This window comes from Eurytemora carolleeae, unplaced genomic scaffold (genome assembly GCF_000591075.1).
Source record: "Eurytemora carolleeae unplaced genomic scaffold, Eaff_2.0 scaffold610, whole genome shotgun sequence".
Taxonomy (NCBI): Eukaryota; Metazoa; Arthropoda; class Copepoda; order Calanoida; family Temoridae; genus Eurytemora; species Eurytemora carolleeae.
This window is the reverse complement of record NW_019397003.1, coordinates 389,060-405,323: the sequence shown is the minus strand read 5'-3', so window position 1 is coordinate 405,323 and position 16,264 is coordinate 389,060. Positions and strand designations below refer to the sequence as shown.

At 33.7% G+C, this 16,264-nt stretch overlaps 3 protein-coding genes across 3 annotated transcripts in view; 1 reads left to right on the top strand and 2 right to left on the bottom strand.

The window, feature by feature from the left end:
* The window catches only part of LOC111710987 (tyrosine-protein kinase Fer), a 17,244-nt gene extending 12,233 nt beyond the window's left edge, over window positions 1-5,011 (top strand). The window contains exons 12-13 of the mRNA XM_023485198.1: window positions 47-121; window positions 4,782-5,011. Of these exons, the coding sequence (XP_023340966.1) occupies window positions 47-121; window positions 4,782-4,968 (262 nt within the window). The 3' untranslated portion in view covers window positions 4,969-5,011. The remainder of the gene's footprint in view (window positions 1-46; window positions 122-4,781) is intronic.
* A 368-nt stretch (window positions 5,012-5,379) lies between these two features.
* Window positions 5,380-12,810, bottom strand: LOC111710986 (calponin homology domain-containing protein DDB_G0272472). Its single transcript, XM_023485197.1, has 8 exons — window positions 12,122-12,810; window positions 11,134-11,434; window positions 11,004-11,007; window positions 10,093-10,873; window positions 9,437-9,627; window positions 8,055-9,058; window positions 7,583-7,626; window positions 5,380-6,433 (listed from the first exon to the last, which is right to left on the bottom strand). The coding sequence occupies exons 1-8, from the start codon at window positions 12,345-12,347 to the stop codon at window positions 5,823-5,825; spliced, it is 3,162 nt and encodes a 1,053-aa protein (XP_023340965.1). The 5' UTR covers window positions 12,348-12,810; the 3' UTR covers window positions 5,380-5,822.
* A 1,182-nt stretch (window positions 12,811-13,992) lies between these two features.
* LOC111710994 (uncharacterized) overlaps window positions 13,993-16,264 on the bottom strand; it is a gene marked incomplete at its 5' end in the record, with an annotated part of 10,631 nt that continues 8,359 nt past the window's right edge. The window contains 1 exon segment of the mRNA XM_023485210.1: window positions 13,993-15,063. Coding sequence (XP_023340978.1) covers window positions 14,278-15,063 — 786 coding nt within the window.

Sequence of the window (16,264 nt, the reverse complement as noted above, 5' to 3'; positions counted from 1 at the left end):
GGGGGGGGGGGGTTATTGATCTAATGATTGACAATTGATAATTTAGATGTTGGCAGTACGATCCTGACGATCGACCCCATTTCCAGGAGATCCATGCAGCAGTAGATCTTCTTTATTCTCGGTAAAATTAAAGTTTTTGTTGAATTTTGATTTTTTGTTAATTTTTTTCTAACACACTAAAACTACTAATATTTTAAAGTACGAATAGGGTTAAAAACAATCCTGATTTTTTTTTAAATGAAAAGTTTGTTAAAATTTATATTTTTTGCTGAGGATTATTTTTGCCCCTATTTTCAGTTGCGTTATAGGACCAGAGACTAGAGTGTAAAAGGACGATGAGAAGAAAACCAACATTGAGAACATGCTTTCTAAGTTTTGGACAATTGCTGAGCGGAAGAAAAGTGAATTAGAACATTATATCGAGAAAAAATTTACATAAAATGTTTCTGAAAAATGGGTATATTGTAAATGGGATGTTAAATACTTTAAAACCAAAATTCTTTCGTCTTTTTTTGTATGTCACAACAGGATACATAAAACTAAACACTAAACTAGTAAACATTATCTCAAAGATTTGGAAAAAATTATAACAATTAACTAGATTTTGCAGCTTATTTCCATTTTTATTAACTTTTATACATATCTCTATTTTTATCTATATTTACTTAAACTGTTTTATATTTTTACATAAACATGAATTTTACAAAGAAATGCAATTTTGTATATTTTAAGATTTTAATACTCAAATATTTTTCCTTTTTTCTTCAGTTCTCTGAGTATATTGGAAGTGTGAATACAAGTTGAAAAACCGCTGTCACAGCCGGAGATAAACCACTTGCAATGACAGCGTAGCTGACAGACATGGCTGCTGACAAATCTGTGATTTTCATAGTACTTGTGTGTTCTAGACAAATGTCGGGTGGGGTTGCAATTATATTTCAAAGAGACTATTCACAGAATTCAAAATACCCATGATAAGTTCAAATTTAGGATCACAACTAATTTTTTTTTACTGCTCCAAATCCTCCAAATTGATTTTATTTCCCCAACTCTGTCTGATATTCACTGAGAAATCCACGGGTTTTAGCGCTTTTTCCACATATTTTGACACTTTGTGGGAAGACACCTATCGGGAGAACGTGGGGCCTCAATTTCATTTACTGTCGAGCTGTTTTTTAATAATAATATTGATAAGTTAACGACACAACGTTTTGAACATTATGGCTCTCGTGTACATCTTTGAGCAGTAAAACAGACTTAGTTGTAATCATAAATTTAATAATTGGGATATTTTTAGATTTTGAAAGAAGTGTTTAAAATTTTTAAAATTATTTATTTAAATATTCCAGCTGCACACTTGTCTAACCCACATGCTTGATACCCTCCTGTAACCTGGAAGTATTTTTATACAGATTATTATTGTTCTTTAATGTTACCCTGTAATAAAACATCTTCTTTTCGGAGATGAATTAAAATAAATAATGTAACTATACCTTGAGTGTTGTTTGCTTTAATATATGTATTTGCTTCAGTTCCTTTAGGGAGTTATCCTTAGTTGCTTTGTATTCAAGTACAGGAAATGCACGAATTTTTTTTATTTATAATGACTAATAGTCTTTTTAATTATCCTTCAAAGAATTTTGAACCTAGTTTTAAATTTAATGTTTTGCTCAGCAATAATAATGCTACAAATGTTACGGGGTATTATTTAATTTCTGCACAACTAGCGCAGAGCGTCGCATTTTAAATTTTTGGAAAATAAATTGACTTTTTAAGCCGAAATTGAGGTATCCTTTCTAGGAATTTTTACTAAAAACAGACTCGGGTGGTTGACTAAAGTCGCTCAGGCCACCCCCTCACCATGTTTTCCCCTAGTACTCTTATTTTTACACTTTCACCTTAAAACTACTTGACCTAACAGGAAATAAGAGATTTTTTTGTTTAAATACTTTTTTTGATCGTCATGGTTGGTGTTCCATAATTTCACAACTTTGAATACGTGTGTCACAATGTCAATCCTAATATTTACCACTATTCCTTTACTTAGGCTAAGGCCTATTGACCTTGTAGGGGGAGCGCGGCCTTCCCCAATTAGGATTAAAGAACCTTAACTTAGAGTACATCCCAGCCCCCTTGTTACAGGTTTCCCGTCTTAATTATAGTCAGGGGGCGGAAACGTCATGTGTGTGTACCTGTACAAAAAAGTGTGTGTCAGGAATATCTAACCGAAGGCGTGTACTTGTATACGTACATAAGAATCTCGGTATTTTTTACAGTCTAGGAGAGTGCATTAGTTTATTGTTAACTGTTTACTTAAAAATAAGTTTAATATACATGTAATATATTATTTACATATTTAAGACAAATTTTTATGCAAAGAATCTAATTTGATTAAAGTTTACAATAAAGTACTCGATTTTTAATTTTAATTATAATTGACGACATTGTTCTGCAATTCCTTGACTGTAGTCATGTCGTGTGTCTACCAAAAGAGTGTGTGTAAGGAATACCGAACTAGTCTGAAAAGTAGTGAGACTGGCTTTCTCATGCCAGACCAGTGCCATTTCCTTTCCTATTCCTATTTAAATGATGTTTAAATCATTTGGCAAAGAAATAGCAAGTTCTCAGCTGCAGGAAACTAAAAATAAAGATAAGTGCTTTAGCACATTCAATTTGGTTTATTTCAAATCAAAATCTGCTGGCGTACTCTTATCTTGATCTACTAGAAAATATGTCGATCCACGGTTTGATCCAGGCATTGATGGAACATAGCTTGGACAGTGTTTTAAACACTTGCGAGCTGTTTGGACTTAAAAAGGTTCCAAAGTAATCTGAGAAGTTGAACTTTTTACTTTTCGTAGTATGCAAACTTTGACCCAGGAAGAAATGATATTTTAATATAAAAATTGGTTCAATAAAAACCTACTTTTACTTAACAATTGTTGGAAAAGCTCAAAAACCAGCCAAACCATGTTATATCACTAGGTCTAAGTGTAAAATATCAATAAAACAGACAATGTGTAAGTGTGCTAGTAAAATTTTATAAAACCTAGCTGGAGTGCCTGGCATTACCCGTGGATTAAAAAAATGTTGAATTTTTTTTGGGACCATTTTATCCTTTGCTTCCCATGGGTTTCCTCAAAAAATTCAGCCTATGCGGTCCAGACGTTTAGCCAGCTCACATATATATTACATATACATGTGAGCTAGACATTTAAGCGAAAAGCTGATTTCCAAATTTTTGCGAAGTACAGTGAGACTCATAAAACTGTGGAATTGAAATATGATATTTTAATATTCTAAAGTGTATTTTGTATAATATCTGTGGGATGCCTGCGTACAGACTGACAGCTGGTGGGGTCTTAAATGTAAGACATGTGGCCGCAGTGTCTTAACCTAACCTAACCCTAAATAAATACTAATTTAATTATTTTTCTGGATCTACAAAATTCAATCCCCCTCTCTCTGTTTCGGAATTTTCCAGGGCATTGCACACAACATAAATCCCATTATATCAAATTAATAACATTCGTATCCATCCTTTTCAACATCCATCCTTAACCCGTACTATCTATAGAAACAAGCTGTCATAGAGAGAGAGAATATAAGAAAAATTATCCGGTATTCGCGCATTCTTAGGAGTTTTATCTATCCCCCCCTCCGCCAAGTTAGGAACCATGCCTAAATCCCACTCTCCCTAATTTTTTGGGCGGAGAACATAAAGTTTTTAATTCATGGGATTTTATTTTAATTTTTCTCATCGGCAAAAAAGCGTGTGAAAGTTTCTAACTCTTTATTCAAATTTAATCTCCATTATTTTTCAATCAACGTATTTTTGCTCTATTTGTTGGAGCAAAAAAAAAAATATTTTTGAAGATTTTTGATCAGAACGAAGAGACCAAATAGAAATAAATCTAAGAAAGCTGTTTGGTTTGACTTCCCTATTTTCAAGAAATTCGTCAAACAAAACAAACATAATCCCGGATTTTACGGATGTGGTTTTTTGGTCCTTGTTTTAATTTAATTAATCCATAGCCATAGCCCATAATCTAATATTAACTGCATGCACTTTGCACGGTGTTCTATAAAAATGTACCTCAGTAAATGCATATGGCACATGCACATATCGAATTTCCTGGTCTTTTCAGTTTTCATGTCTATAGTGACTAACCATGAACTGTCTTCCAAGATTTGGCAACCCTCTAATTTTAAGGGAAGAAAGGCATAAATATGTATGTGGTATGTGTTAGAACAATTTAGTGAATAACCGAATGTATCCGTCATAATCCGGGATGACTTGAGTAAAGGAGTTGAGTCTTTGCCACAAACTCTGATTTTTTAATCCGTATATCTTTGGAACCCAATGTCGTAAACCTTTAATATTTCAAACTTATATTTTTTTATCTATCAAAAGTCATAGTTTGAAGTGTCAAAGGTTCCCTACTTTGGAATCCAAAGATAAAGGGTTTAGAAGATCAGAGTTTGAGGCGAAGACTCAATTCCTATCGAATCATGCTGCGCGCGGCTCTGTAAATTTTTTTTATTGTCAATTTACTTTATATGATGTAATTCTACTATGAACGGTGCTTCTACAGCTTTACACTGCAGTAGTAATCAGAAAACTCCAGCATAGTTTTTTGTTCGTATTTGTTCTTTCTAGTGATTAACAACTATATTTCATAATAATAAGAAAGAACTGTTTTTTGGTTATCAATGTAGATCGTCATTTAAATACGAGACTTCAGAGACGACTGTACGGAATTAGACGACTTCATTTCTAGATTATTCCGGCGGAGCAGTGGACGATCTGTTACATTCGACCAGAAGTCCCTGGCTGGGAGTATCAGGAATCTGAGGTTCCAGGATTCTGGAGCCTGGTTCCATACTTTCAAGGATAGGATGACCCTGAGGAAACCACGAGGAGCTGACCGTCACGCTCAGGGTTCACAAACTAATCTTCATGTTTAGATCATTTCGTTATTTCGGTTCAAAATATATTTATTTAGTTACATGCTTTTTAATTTTTTTTCTTCTTGTAGAATGGATGTATTAAAATTGACAATAAAATAGAGACTTTGAATTCGTTTTTTTTTATTAAGCGGCATGCGTTAGCACGTCGTGCTACTATCACCGAACACCATGTATAACCTCCTTAAATTAACAGAGAAGTATCGTATATCGTAGCTTTCCTGCCATGAAAAAAATATCAATTTTATTAACTTAATTCTCTATCCACAAGTCACTATATAAAGAACTAGAGCAGTACAGTTAAATACATTGCAATACAGAGCAGTACAGTTAAATAAATTGCAAAAAATTCTCAAGATCTCTGGTATTATTGACAACACAAAAAGGCAAACCACTTTTTGGAAATCCCAGATCTTGGAAAGTTCTGTGGTTATTGTTTCGAGAATCAAACATGAGAAATAAATTCAATAGTCATTAAGACGGCTTTTAAACTTCTCTCTACCGTCAAAAGATTAAACTAAAATAAAAAAGCTATTTGCCCTATGGGTAACAGATATTTCCTTTGTTACCAGTTTCCACGTGGGAAGTTGTTTTATGTTAAAAATAAAAATAAAAGAGAACTAATTAGCTGTAACCACTGTAGTGCTGTAATAACCTGAAGTACTTGATCATCTATTTGGTAATTAACCAACTCTTGCAGTTAAGATTTCACAATTTATTTTACAATCCAATTTTAAAATCAAAGTTTTTAAATTAATATCATTTGTTTTACTAATTTTCATCTCACGATAAATACTGCAACAATTTTCTTATTAAATATTCCCAATCAATATTGTTTTTCTCCTTTAAAATATTTAATTCTTTATTTTTTTATTTCCGAACCCAGGGAAGACACGCTGAACTCTTGTTTCACGTTCTCCGCTGATATTTGCTTTGCCCTCTTCTTCAGTAGCATTTCTTCTCCCTTTCTCCTTTTTGAGTAACTTTGCTTTCCTTTCGTTAGATTTACCTTTTCCGCCCTCTCTTCCACCTTTTCCGCCCTCTCTTCCACCTTTTTCTGGTTGTTTCTCTCCACTGCAGGTTTCTCTCGGTTCAGTTGACTCTTTATATAGCGTTTCATTTCGTCTAAAGGTCTTTAATCCGTTTTTATTTCCGACAACTTTTTTGTTTACATTTTTTTCTTTAAGAGTTTTCTCCGTGATCACTTGTCTAACGACCGGCAAACCTTCATTCTTAGACCTAGTGGTGTCATCTTTCTTCTTAATTTTACTTTCAACTTTTTTCCCTTTGTTTTCTTCGATTCTCGTTCTTTCATAAGTTTCTTTCTTTTTATTTTGACCTTGTTTTCTGTCATTGTTTACTTGCTGAGGACTTTTTCTTTCTTGTTTATCCAGTGTTTCTTTCCCTTGGGAGACCCTTCCCATGTTTCTGGATTTCTTTTTATTTCCTTCTTGATTTGTAGATTCTAAAAAAGATAGTTCAAGGTAGTGAATAGTGATGTGAAATAAGTTGGCTTCGTTAAAGAAGGTTCCACAAAAAGTTTCAAACTTACACTTTGTCAAAATTTGACCCCGAGAGAAAATTAATGCAAAACAAATGAACCAAAAACGAAGGTGACGAATTATTTTTTGGTTCGTTTTCCATTTTTAAAAATTATTACAAAGTTCAATAAAAGCAAATGTAAAATACAGTTTTGAAATATGTTGGAAGTTTTATCAAAAGTTTTTGTGAAACAAACCAAAGGCCGAATTTAAAGAATTTGAGCCGCGTCTTAAATTTGAGACGCAGCTCAAATATAGTTGGTTCCACTTAAAATTGTATTAAATGTATTAGGATTTAAGCCGGCGCTCAATTGAAACCGGTATTTGGCGGATTTGAGACGTGGCTCAAATTCATTAAATTCGGACTCAGAACGATTAATAACATACGTTAATTAGAGAAAGTACAGGGATACAAGACTAAAAAAAGGCAACAAAATTTGCAGAGAATATACAGTGGTAGGCTATTATATCAATACAAAGACGACGACTTTCGAATTCAATTTTGATTTAAATTAAGCTGTTTAACAGCATCGATACACAAAAACATAGAAGTCAAGAGAATTTATAATTAAAAAAGCTTCCCTTGGATTACTTGTAAACTTGTAACTCGAAAAAAGCTTTATTAAATCAAACTTAATTAAAAAGTCGTCTTCACTGTAGTGATATTAATTGCTTACCACCGTAGTACAAGGAAATGTTTTAGCAGATATTTTTAATATCCAAAAAAACGAAAATTGAGGCTCTAGCATTAACTACTGTTTTTAAAATGTGCAGTTAACATTTTCAAGAATAGCACTCCTCCGTCCCCTTTCACAGGGTAGATTGATTTTTAACGATCATGGGAGAAAAATGAAAATGATCCCACACACCCTGAATTTCAAACTTAAAAATTAAAGTCAATCGAAAGTTATACGCCACTGTTTTCCAATTTAAGCCCAGAAATCATAAAATATCAGCACGCTTGCTTAATTGTAAACTGTACCCTGTGCAGTGTACACTCTGTACAATGTATTCATGCTGTACAACTTGTGCAACGCGTACTACGTGTAAAACATTCAACAATAAAAACAAACCTTCTTGATTGTCTTCTCTTTTAGAATTCTCTGCTATCTCTAACCTAAAATTAATAAACAATACAGAGCAGCACAGTTAAATACATTGCAATACAGAGCAGTACAGTTAAATAAATTGCAAAACAGAGCAGTACAGTTAAATACATTGCAATACATTGCAATACAGAGCAGTACAGTTAAATACATTGCAATACAGAGTAGTACAGTTAATATAAGTACAATAAGGAGCATTTTAAGTTAAATATTTATTTCAATACAGAGCAGTACGGTTAAATACCTTACAAAGAGCAGTATACTAAAATACATTGCAATACAGAGTATTACAGTTAAATAAAGTACAATACGGAGAACTTTAAAGTTAAATATACATTTTAATACAGATCAGTACGGTTAAATACCTTACAAAGAGCAGCACAGTAAAGTGCAATACAGAGCAGTACAGTTAAATGAACAGTACAGAACAGTAAAGTACCTCAGATTATGAAGTTTGATGACATTATCTAGATGATCTTCTAGAAGTTCTTTATTCTTATTCTCCCAATTCTTTACCTCTTGCTTTAACCTTGTATTATCCCTGTTTAGTATATCAATCAGTTTCTGTTTCTCATCATTTTTATTGCACTCTAATTTAAACCTTCTATCCAGGACAGATATTTTCTTTTCCAAGTTCCTGATTTCTTCCTTAGCTGCAGCAAACTCAACTGCAATTTTTTTCTTATAAAGGTTTTTGTCCTTAACTCCATTCTCCGTTTCTTTATTTGTCACGTTCTTTTCTTCATCGAGCTTTCTCTTTCCTTCCTCGATCCTGTTCTTCTCTTCCTCGATCCTGTTCTTTACTTCCTCGATCCTGTTCTCTTCCTCCATCCTGTTCTTTTCTTCCTCGATCCTGCTCTTCTCCTCGATCCAGTTCTCTTCCTCCATCCTGTTCTTCTCTTCCTCAATCCTGTTCTTCTCTTCCTCTATCCTGTTCTTCTCTTCCTCTATCCTGTTCTTCTCTTCCTCGATCCTGTTCATCTCTTTCTCGATCCTGTTCTTCTCTTCCTCGATCCTGATCTTCTCTTCCTCAATCCTGTTCTTCTCTTCCTCGATCCTGTTCTTCTCTTTCTCGATCCTGTTCTTCTCTTCCTCGCTCCTGTTCTTCTCTTCCTCCATCCTGTTCTTCTCTTCTTCAATCCTTTTCTTCTCTTCCTCAATCCTATTCTTCTCTTCCTCCATCCTGTTCTTCTCTTCCTCCATGCTGTTCTTCTCTTCCTCAATCCTGTTCTTCTCTTCCTCGATCCTATTCTTCTCTTCCTCAATCCTGTTCTTCTCTTCCTCAATCCTGTTCTTCTCTTCCTCAATCCTGTTCTTCTCCTCTCCTATAATTTCTTTCTTTGTTTTTCCTTCCTCAATTTTGTCGTTCACTGTTTGAGCAGGATCGTCTTCAAGTTTGAGATTATCAATAGTCTTTAAAATAGCGTCCGTTGATTCTGTTTCCTGATATACAGGAGGAAACAATAAACACGAAATCATTTGTAATGTTTCAATATTAGTATTTGATAATTTTAATGAAAAATAACCCATTTTCCTTAGAGGATTTATAAATTAAATGCTTTTATTAGAATTTTTGTTTACTACAACAAACTACCCAACTAATTAAAAAGGTATAAAATACGCAGGCCATGTTTAGGAAACATGACAGGATAAAAAGAACAGGGATTTACTTATTTTAAGAAGTTCAAAGCATTTTTCAAATCAATGACGTCGAAAAAGACAATAGAATATTTGTTTTACTAAAACAAAGATAACAATTGAAAGCCGTAAAAATAAAAAGACGACCTATAAATTGTTCATTTCCATGTTTTTTGGACCGCCCTGCAGACTTTTTTTAATCCCGCTTTCCTCCTCCTTTCTCTTCAACATTAAACTTTTCTCTGCAATAATTCTTTTTTGGTTTTGAATAGTTGCATCTTTTTCATCGATTCTCTTCTCTAAACTACAGATCTTTAATTTAAACTTACGAAGTTTATCAGGATTAACAGGTTTATCTAAATCAGCCATTTTATCTGTAACAATAGTTACCATTTGTATATTGTACTACATTAGTATTGTACATGTAGTAAACAGATCCTTATTCTAAAAAATAAAAAAATATTTCGAGATATCTGTGATGAAATAAAAAATAAAACGGAATTATTTCATCAAAAAAAAAATATTTAGTATTTGGAAATCTGTGTTGTAATTTAAAAAAATGAAAGTTTGAGGAAAAAATTGGATTTAGAAAACTGGACAGTTGTTTTGACAAAATCCTGCGTTTGTCTTAAATGAAAATAAATCTCAGAAACATTCGCACAAATTAAGAACGAAAATAATTCTATTCTAAATTATTACAATTTCCTTGTTTATATCTGAGCTCAACTATAGAATAAATGTATGAATTAGAAACCAACCAAAAAACTAATTTTAATTCAGACGAGTTTGATCCATCTTTCCATGTCTTAGATCTGCTAGACGGAGACTTCTTCTCTGACCTTGACAGAAACTTGCCTCTATAGGCTCAGTATTTTCATCTAACCTAGAACCAGCTACATCCTCCATGTGTGATCCTAGAAACCTTCTCTTCGAAGATCCTGATCCTCCAAAACCTAAAACCGTCTTACTTCTCTTTCTAGACCTGTTAAACACATCAGCTGAACTTCCGGATTGGTTTATTCCAAAAGTAACAGAGCGAGTAACTCCCACTGTTGTATGTTTAATCTTTGGAGTAATATCCAACTCTCTAGGTTTGTCTAATCTGGGATGAACTGTCCGATTTCTCTTTATAAATCCTACTCTGGGTGTGGGTTTCACCTCTGGAGTAATATCCAAATCTCTTGGTTTATCCTTCCTAGGATGAACAGTTCGACTTTTCATCTTTTCTCCTACTCCAACTGTATCTTCAAGCTCTGGAGTAATATCCAAGTTTCTGGGTTTATCTTTCCTAGAATAAACAGTTTGACTTCTCTTTATTCCTACTCCGGGTGCATCTTCAAACTGTTGAGCGACAATCAGGTTTTCAAGTTTAATCATTCTAGGATGAGCAGAGAAACTTCTCCTATTTCCATTTCTCGGTTCATCTATAAACCTTGAGGAAACCTCCATCTTTGTTCTGGAGCGACTTCTCCTATTTACTCCTATCCCCGGTATATCTTGAAACTCTGAAGTGACCTCCATATCTTCTTCCTTAATTTGGTTCTCTACTGTTTGACCGTGACCTTCATCAAGTTTAAGATTATCCAGATCTTTCATGATAACCTCAGTGTAATCTCTATCCTGACATACTGGGAGTCCCAATAAATACGACATTATATCTGAAACATTATGGACCACGTGAACAATTTTTCTATCATGTTAAATACCACAGTTAAGTTAGTGTTTAACAATATACAGTTTAGAACTAGACGGAACTTTGCAGGAATATTAATCTCTTATTGGTCAAATCCCCGTCATTCGGCCAATGAGAGATCGTTTATTCTGGTCCTTGAAGAGAAAATGAATTTAATCTAACATCTCTGATAAGTCTTAACTCAGACTACTTTTCTTTCAGTCTGTCATTTCTCAGGATCAAGTTTCTCTTTTTCAGCTTTTCCAGTTCAACTTCAAGCCTAGAGTTCTCCTCCTTCAGTTTCTTCATCGTTAACTCTTGTTCTTCCAGCATCTTGACGTCCTTTTTCCGATGAATTACAAACGAACTTATCTTCTTCTCAAGAAGGCTTATTTGATTGTTTTTCAATGATATCAAAGTTTCATAATTTTCATTCTTCTTCTCTTGAATATCAATCTTTTGACGAAGTTTTCTTATTTCTTCAAAAGATGCTTGATTTTCCGCGGTATCTGAAGTCTCATAAAATATCAAAATTAAGGAATTGAAAAGGTCATTTTCAAAGATCTTTCATGTTTCGAAAAAACATCATGCAGACTTAATTTTAAGATTGATCAAGCAAAGCAAGATTTTGCTCTCAACATTTTTCGATTGTTTTTGTGTAATTTTAGTGCATTGATTTTAACTAAAAAATAATGTAAAACAGGGTTCCACAAAAAAAACGGATTTTGCTTTTTTGAACAAACATTTTATCATGTTTTATGCATTTTAAAAGTTTGGGAAATCTTCTGATGCATTACAGTTCTTATCAGAGTATTTAATACCAGAGACTTAATTTTTAACCGATTTTCATTTTACCCCAAACTATTGGTTCAAACAATATCCATTTTAAACACTTCCAACACTTCCAACACTTCTATTGTAAGTTTTTACAAACTTGTCTTTGCTTTCTTCGATTTTTTTGCCAGCACAAAATGTGTTAAAGCCTTAACATTGATTTGCTTGTAATCATTTATAATTAAATTCTCTGTAGATTTTAAATAATAAGATTAAAACTAAAAGTTTAGAAACATAATATTTAGTTTTAAAACTGTTGGAAAAGCTGTAAGGATCTGGGGCAGTTCCTAGATTATCAAAAAATCCTTGATTAATTATAAATTGAAAACAAAACTTAGGCATTAATGTTTTATTGAGTTTTCCTAAATCTTGTTTCTTCACTTTTCCTCCTTTCCGTCCCATCTCCGATAGTTTCATATCTTCCAGGTCCCTGGTGATATCTTCAAGAACCTTTATATTCCTGTCCTTTTCCTTTTTTATCTCCTGTTTTAGTTTATCGATTTCATCATCCTTCCGTTTCATAACCTCGTCTTTTGTTTGGATGATAGTCTCCAGTTCAGATACGATATTATCCCTCCTTGAAGACATTCTTGTTCTGCACGATGTTTATCTGTGATAATTACCGAACTAGATAAAAGGGGCTGTAAGAGTAATTTTAAGTACCCCTCCATGCAAAGATACCAATCCCCTATTCACAACAATCCCTTCAAAACTTGTATCTAATCAATAATGTAGGAGAAATTGTTGTTTTTCATTAAAAATAACCCATTTTTAATATTAAAACATAGATATTGAATTATTACTTGATTAGGCAAAAATTTTCCCCTAACAGATTCGCTGTGATTCGGTAATTGCATGGAGGGTCACTTGAAATTACGATTTAAGCCCTTTAGCACCACTGTGATATAACGATTTCAAAGCCTCAAGCAATAATCGATGAGAATTTTGCCAATTACTTCTTAAAACCCAAAGCTAACAACAAGTGCTTTGCAGCGCTAAAATGTACATGTATAGGGCTACAGAATAGCATAAGTGAGTGAGAGCGGTAAAATAAAAGCCCAAGCCGTATCGACACTTTAAAGTCGACCCTTTCATAAAAATAGATGAGACTTTTTATAAGCAGGCTGAATTTATGTGGCACATAACCTCTCAAAATAAAATATGAAATGAATTCCATATTTACATAGATATATTTTAGAATTTATTTCTCAAATCAGAATTTTGATAAAAAATATACATTTTGGTAACACCAAACTTTATTTGGGTGATATGAAGTAAGTTATAAGAAAATACCCAAGTAACAATTTAAGAAAAAAACTGGTTAACATTTTGTGACTGAACGGGACTGTACAGTGTACCCGTAATGAAGTGACCCTCAATACATGTTCAATTCACAAGGTACCGCTAAAATATTTGTTTGATCATGAATGTATAATATATTCATCATCCATTCTTTCACTCTAGATAATTGGTAGTTTTAATTGTGGTTTCTCTATATAATATAAAGAAGACCGAATTTGAAGAATTTGAGCCGCGGCTCAAATATGGTTGGTTCCACTTAAAATTGTATTTAATGTTTAAAGATTTAAGCCGGCGCTCAATTGAAACCAGTTTTTAACGGATTTGAGACGCGGCTCAAATTCAAATAATTCGGTCAATTAAAATATTGTAGATTGGATTTCCAGTTCAGTCATTGAAGTTAATCGCTTATCTCTTAAACATATTTCACCCTCAGGACTGCAGAGTGTTCATCATAATCTTCCTGGACTGCAGAGTGTTCATCATAATCTTCCTGGACTGCAGATTGTTCATCATATTCTTCCTGGACTGCAGAGTGTTCATCATAATCTTCCTGGACTGAGTGTCAATCATAATCTTCCTGGACTGCAGAGTGTTCATCATAATCTTCCTGGACTGCAGAGTGTTCATCATATTCTTCCTGGACTGCAGAGTGTTCATCATAATCTTCCACATTCCTCATTTGTCAGCCCCTAAATCTTTTTATTTCTGAAAAAAAAAATCTGATTAAAAAATTACAAACTAACATTTCAAATAAATTACATGCAAAAATTGGGGTTTCTTGCTCACTGTTCATAAAGTGCAATGACATCTTTAATATTGCTCATTGTAGGACATTTTCAATTTTCATTTAATAATAAAATAATGCGTATTGTTGTCTATGTTCAATATTCATTCATTCATTATGCTAACTCTTGTAAAACTAATTCGCATATTCATGTCTATTCATTTATGATTCTAGGTTTCTATTGATGTACATATTCAATCATTTGTTAGGTTTAAATTACTATTAATTTTAGATTATTGATTGCAGTGGATGCATGGTTATACAAATTAAAAAATATGGTCATATATTGTTTATCATCATGGAAGCAATTGATGCTATTTTTGTAGATCTTCTCCGGCCAGGTTTAGTATTGATAGCTCCAGGGTTTACTGGAACCTAGGGTTGGGTTTGAATTCTTTATTCCCTGCTCAATCTAGTGAATTCTAGACAATTCTAAGGGGATATCTCTGTAGAGAGATGCCTCCTCGACATGTGGGATGGATCATGTCTGTGAACCATCAAGGACAGATCCTGCCCGTAGGGGTAGTAAGATTGATCTTGAGTCTGGGGTCCTCTCGGAGTATTGCCGACTGGGATAGGCGTTCTATTGTTCGGCATCTGATAGAAGGTTTGGGTGTAGTTGGAAACAGGAGCATAGCATTTGTTTTGAGTCAAATAGCTCGGTACATAACCGGACCGCTGGTGCTGAGTCATCTGGGATTGAACCTGGATAAGGTTTGATTGAACCTGTGGGAAAACCGTGCGCTGGGATATACATAACGGAATCTGAGTTGGGGGAGGTCTGCGTGTGAAGTTAAAAGATATCTGGGGATAGATCTGAGAATGTTTGAAGTAGAACTGTTCTCCCGAGATCTGCGGAACCTGATGATTATCGTTTAGTAAAACTTCTCCAGGGAGATCCTGTTTCTTGATAATCTTCCTATACTCTCCAGGCATCCTGTTCTCCTTAGTATCCGTAGTATAGCTCTGGGACCTGGAGAAGGTGCTCAGTTTGTACTGGTGTGAACCCTGCTCTGAATCCCCTGGAGTACTGATCCTGTATCCTTGAGAATCCGCACTGTATCCTAGGCTGGATACTGGTGACTGCTGATACGAATTTGTATTCGTGTATGCTTGGTAACGGGAACTGATAGGATACAGATGGTTAGGTGGTTTCTTGATCAATTGCTGCCCCATTTCATGTCTTGGCTCTTTGCTCAGAGTAACTCCAACCAACGCCTAAACTCAATAAAATTAAAACATTGTTTAACTATGTTTTATAGAAGTCTCAATAACTCAGAATGATAACATATTTTCACAAGTTTATTTATTCATATGTTACTCGTTTAACATACTAAGAATGACTAGTGTAAAATCCGAGATTGAACAAGTTTGCGAAATATCAGTGAAACTGTTTGCGCATTTATGCAAACTCAATTCTAATTTTAACATGTAGGACAAAATCATATTTTCTTATAACTAAAAGTCAGGCTTCTACAGTTCTCCCTCCCAAGTTTCAGGCATGGTGCAGCAGGACTGAGACTGAAAATAATCCATTAGAAACTGCTACTTTCTTGGGACGTCCCTTATTTGGAGGTTCTTCTAGAGTAGGTGCATCAATTGAGATCACTGCTTTCAGCCTGTCTATTGAGACATTATCTTCACGATTACCAATTTTAATTTTAAAATATTTAGATTTCTTTTCTAATACTTTAAAAGGTCCNACCCCAGGGAAGGTTTATGAATGATCAAAATTTCAAATATTTGTCTCCATCAAAATTCGATCTTCATTAAATTTTTGAAAATTTTGAAAATCCACGAAATTTTTTGTGAAAATCCGCGAATTATTTTTGTTTTGTTTTACGATGTACACAAAGAGAACATGTTCACAATTAATTTAGAAGATGGGCGCGAAGCGCCCTCTAAGGCTAGTAGATTTAAATACATTGATTTAAATATTATAAAGGTTCTCCTAATCAAAAAGGTATCCCGAAATTGTTTTGATTAACAGTAAGTCTCTTTTAAGATAAATGATGGTAGATCACATGTTTAAAAGTTCAAGAGTTTTATTTTACAAACAGACCCCTTTAAATCTGACGGAGGATGAATAAGATATCCCTATTTTTCTAGCTAACAAATTATTATTTTCAATTGTAGCTTTTCTGTTAGAGTGACTAGCGGATTTATGATGTAGATGAAATTTTAAGAAAATTTTAAGAAAATTGAACACGTATAAAAAGATGATACATTCGTCATTGTTACCCAGATAGAGATGGAACAATTGCAGTACGATTGCAGTACACACTGTTATCAATGTTTTGCCCATAGAGAATAGAATATATATTAGAGGGGAATTTACTAGAAAAAAGTGTAAAACGGCCATTTTGTTGTACTGTTTCCATACTGCAGGTGTACTTCACATATTTATGCTATATAACCT

What these genes read in the sequence shown, in the direction of transcription:
- LOC111710986 (XM_023485197.1), bottom strand. Translation starts at nt 12,347, where the DNA reads ATGTCTTCAAGGAGGGATAATATCGTATCTGAACTGGAGACTATCATC. An exon ending in AGTGAAGAAACAAGATTTAG is followed by an intron (nt 11,435 to 12,121) that starts GAAAACTCAATA and finishes ATGAGACTTCAG; the next exon opens with ATACCGCGGAAAATCAAGCA. An exon ending in AAGAGAAGACAATCAAGAAG is followed by an intron (nt 6,434 to 7,582) that starts GTTTGTTTTTAT and finishes TATCTTTTTTAG; the next exon opens with AATCTACAAATCAAGAAGGA.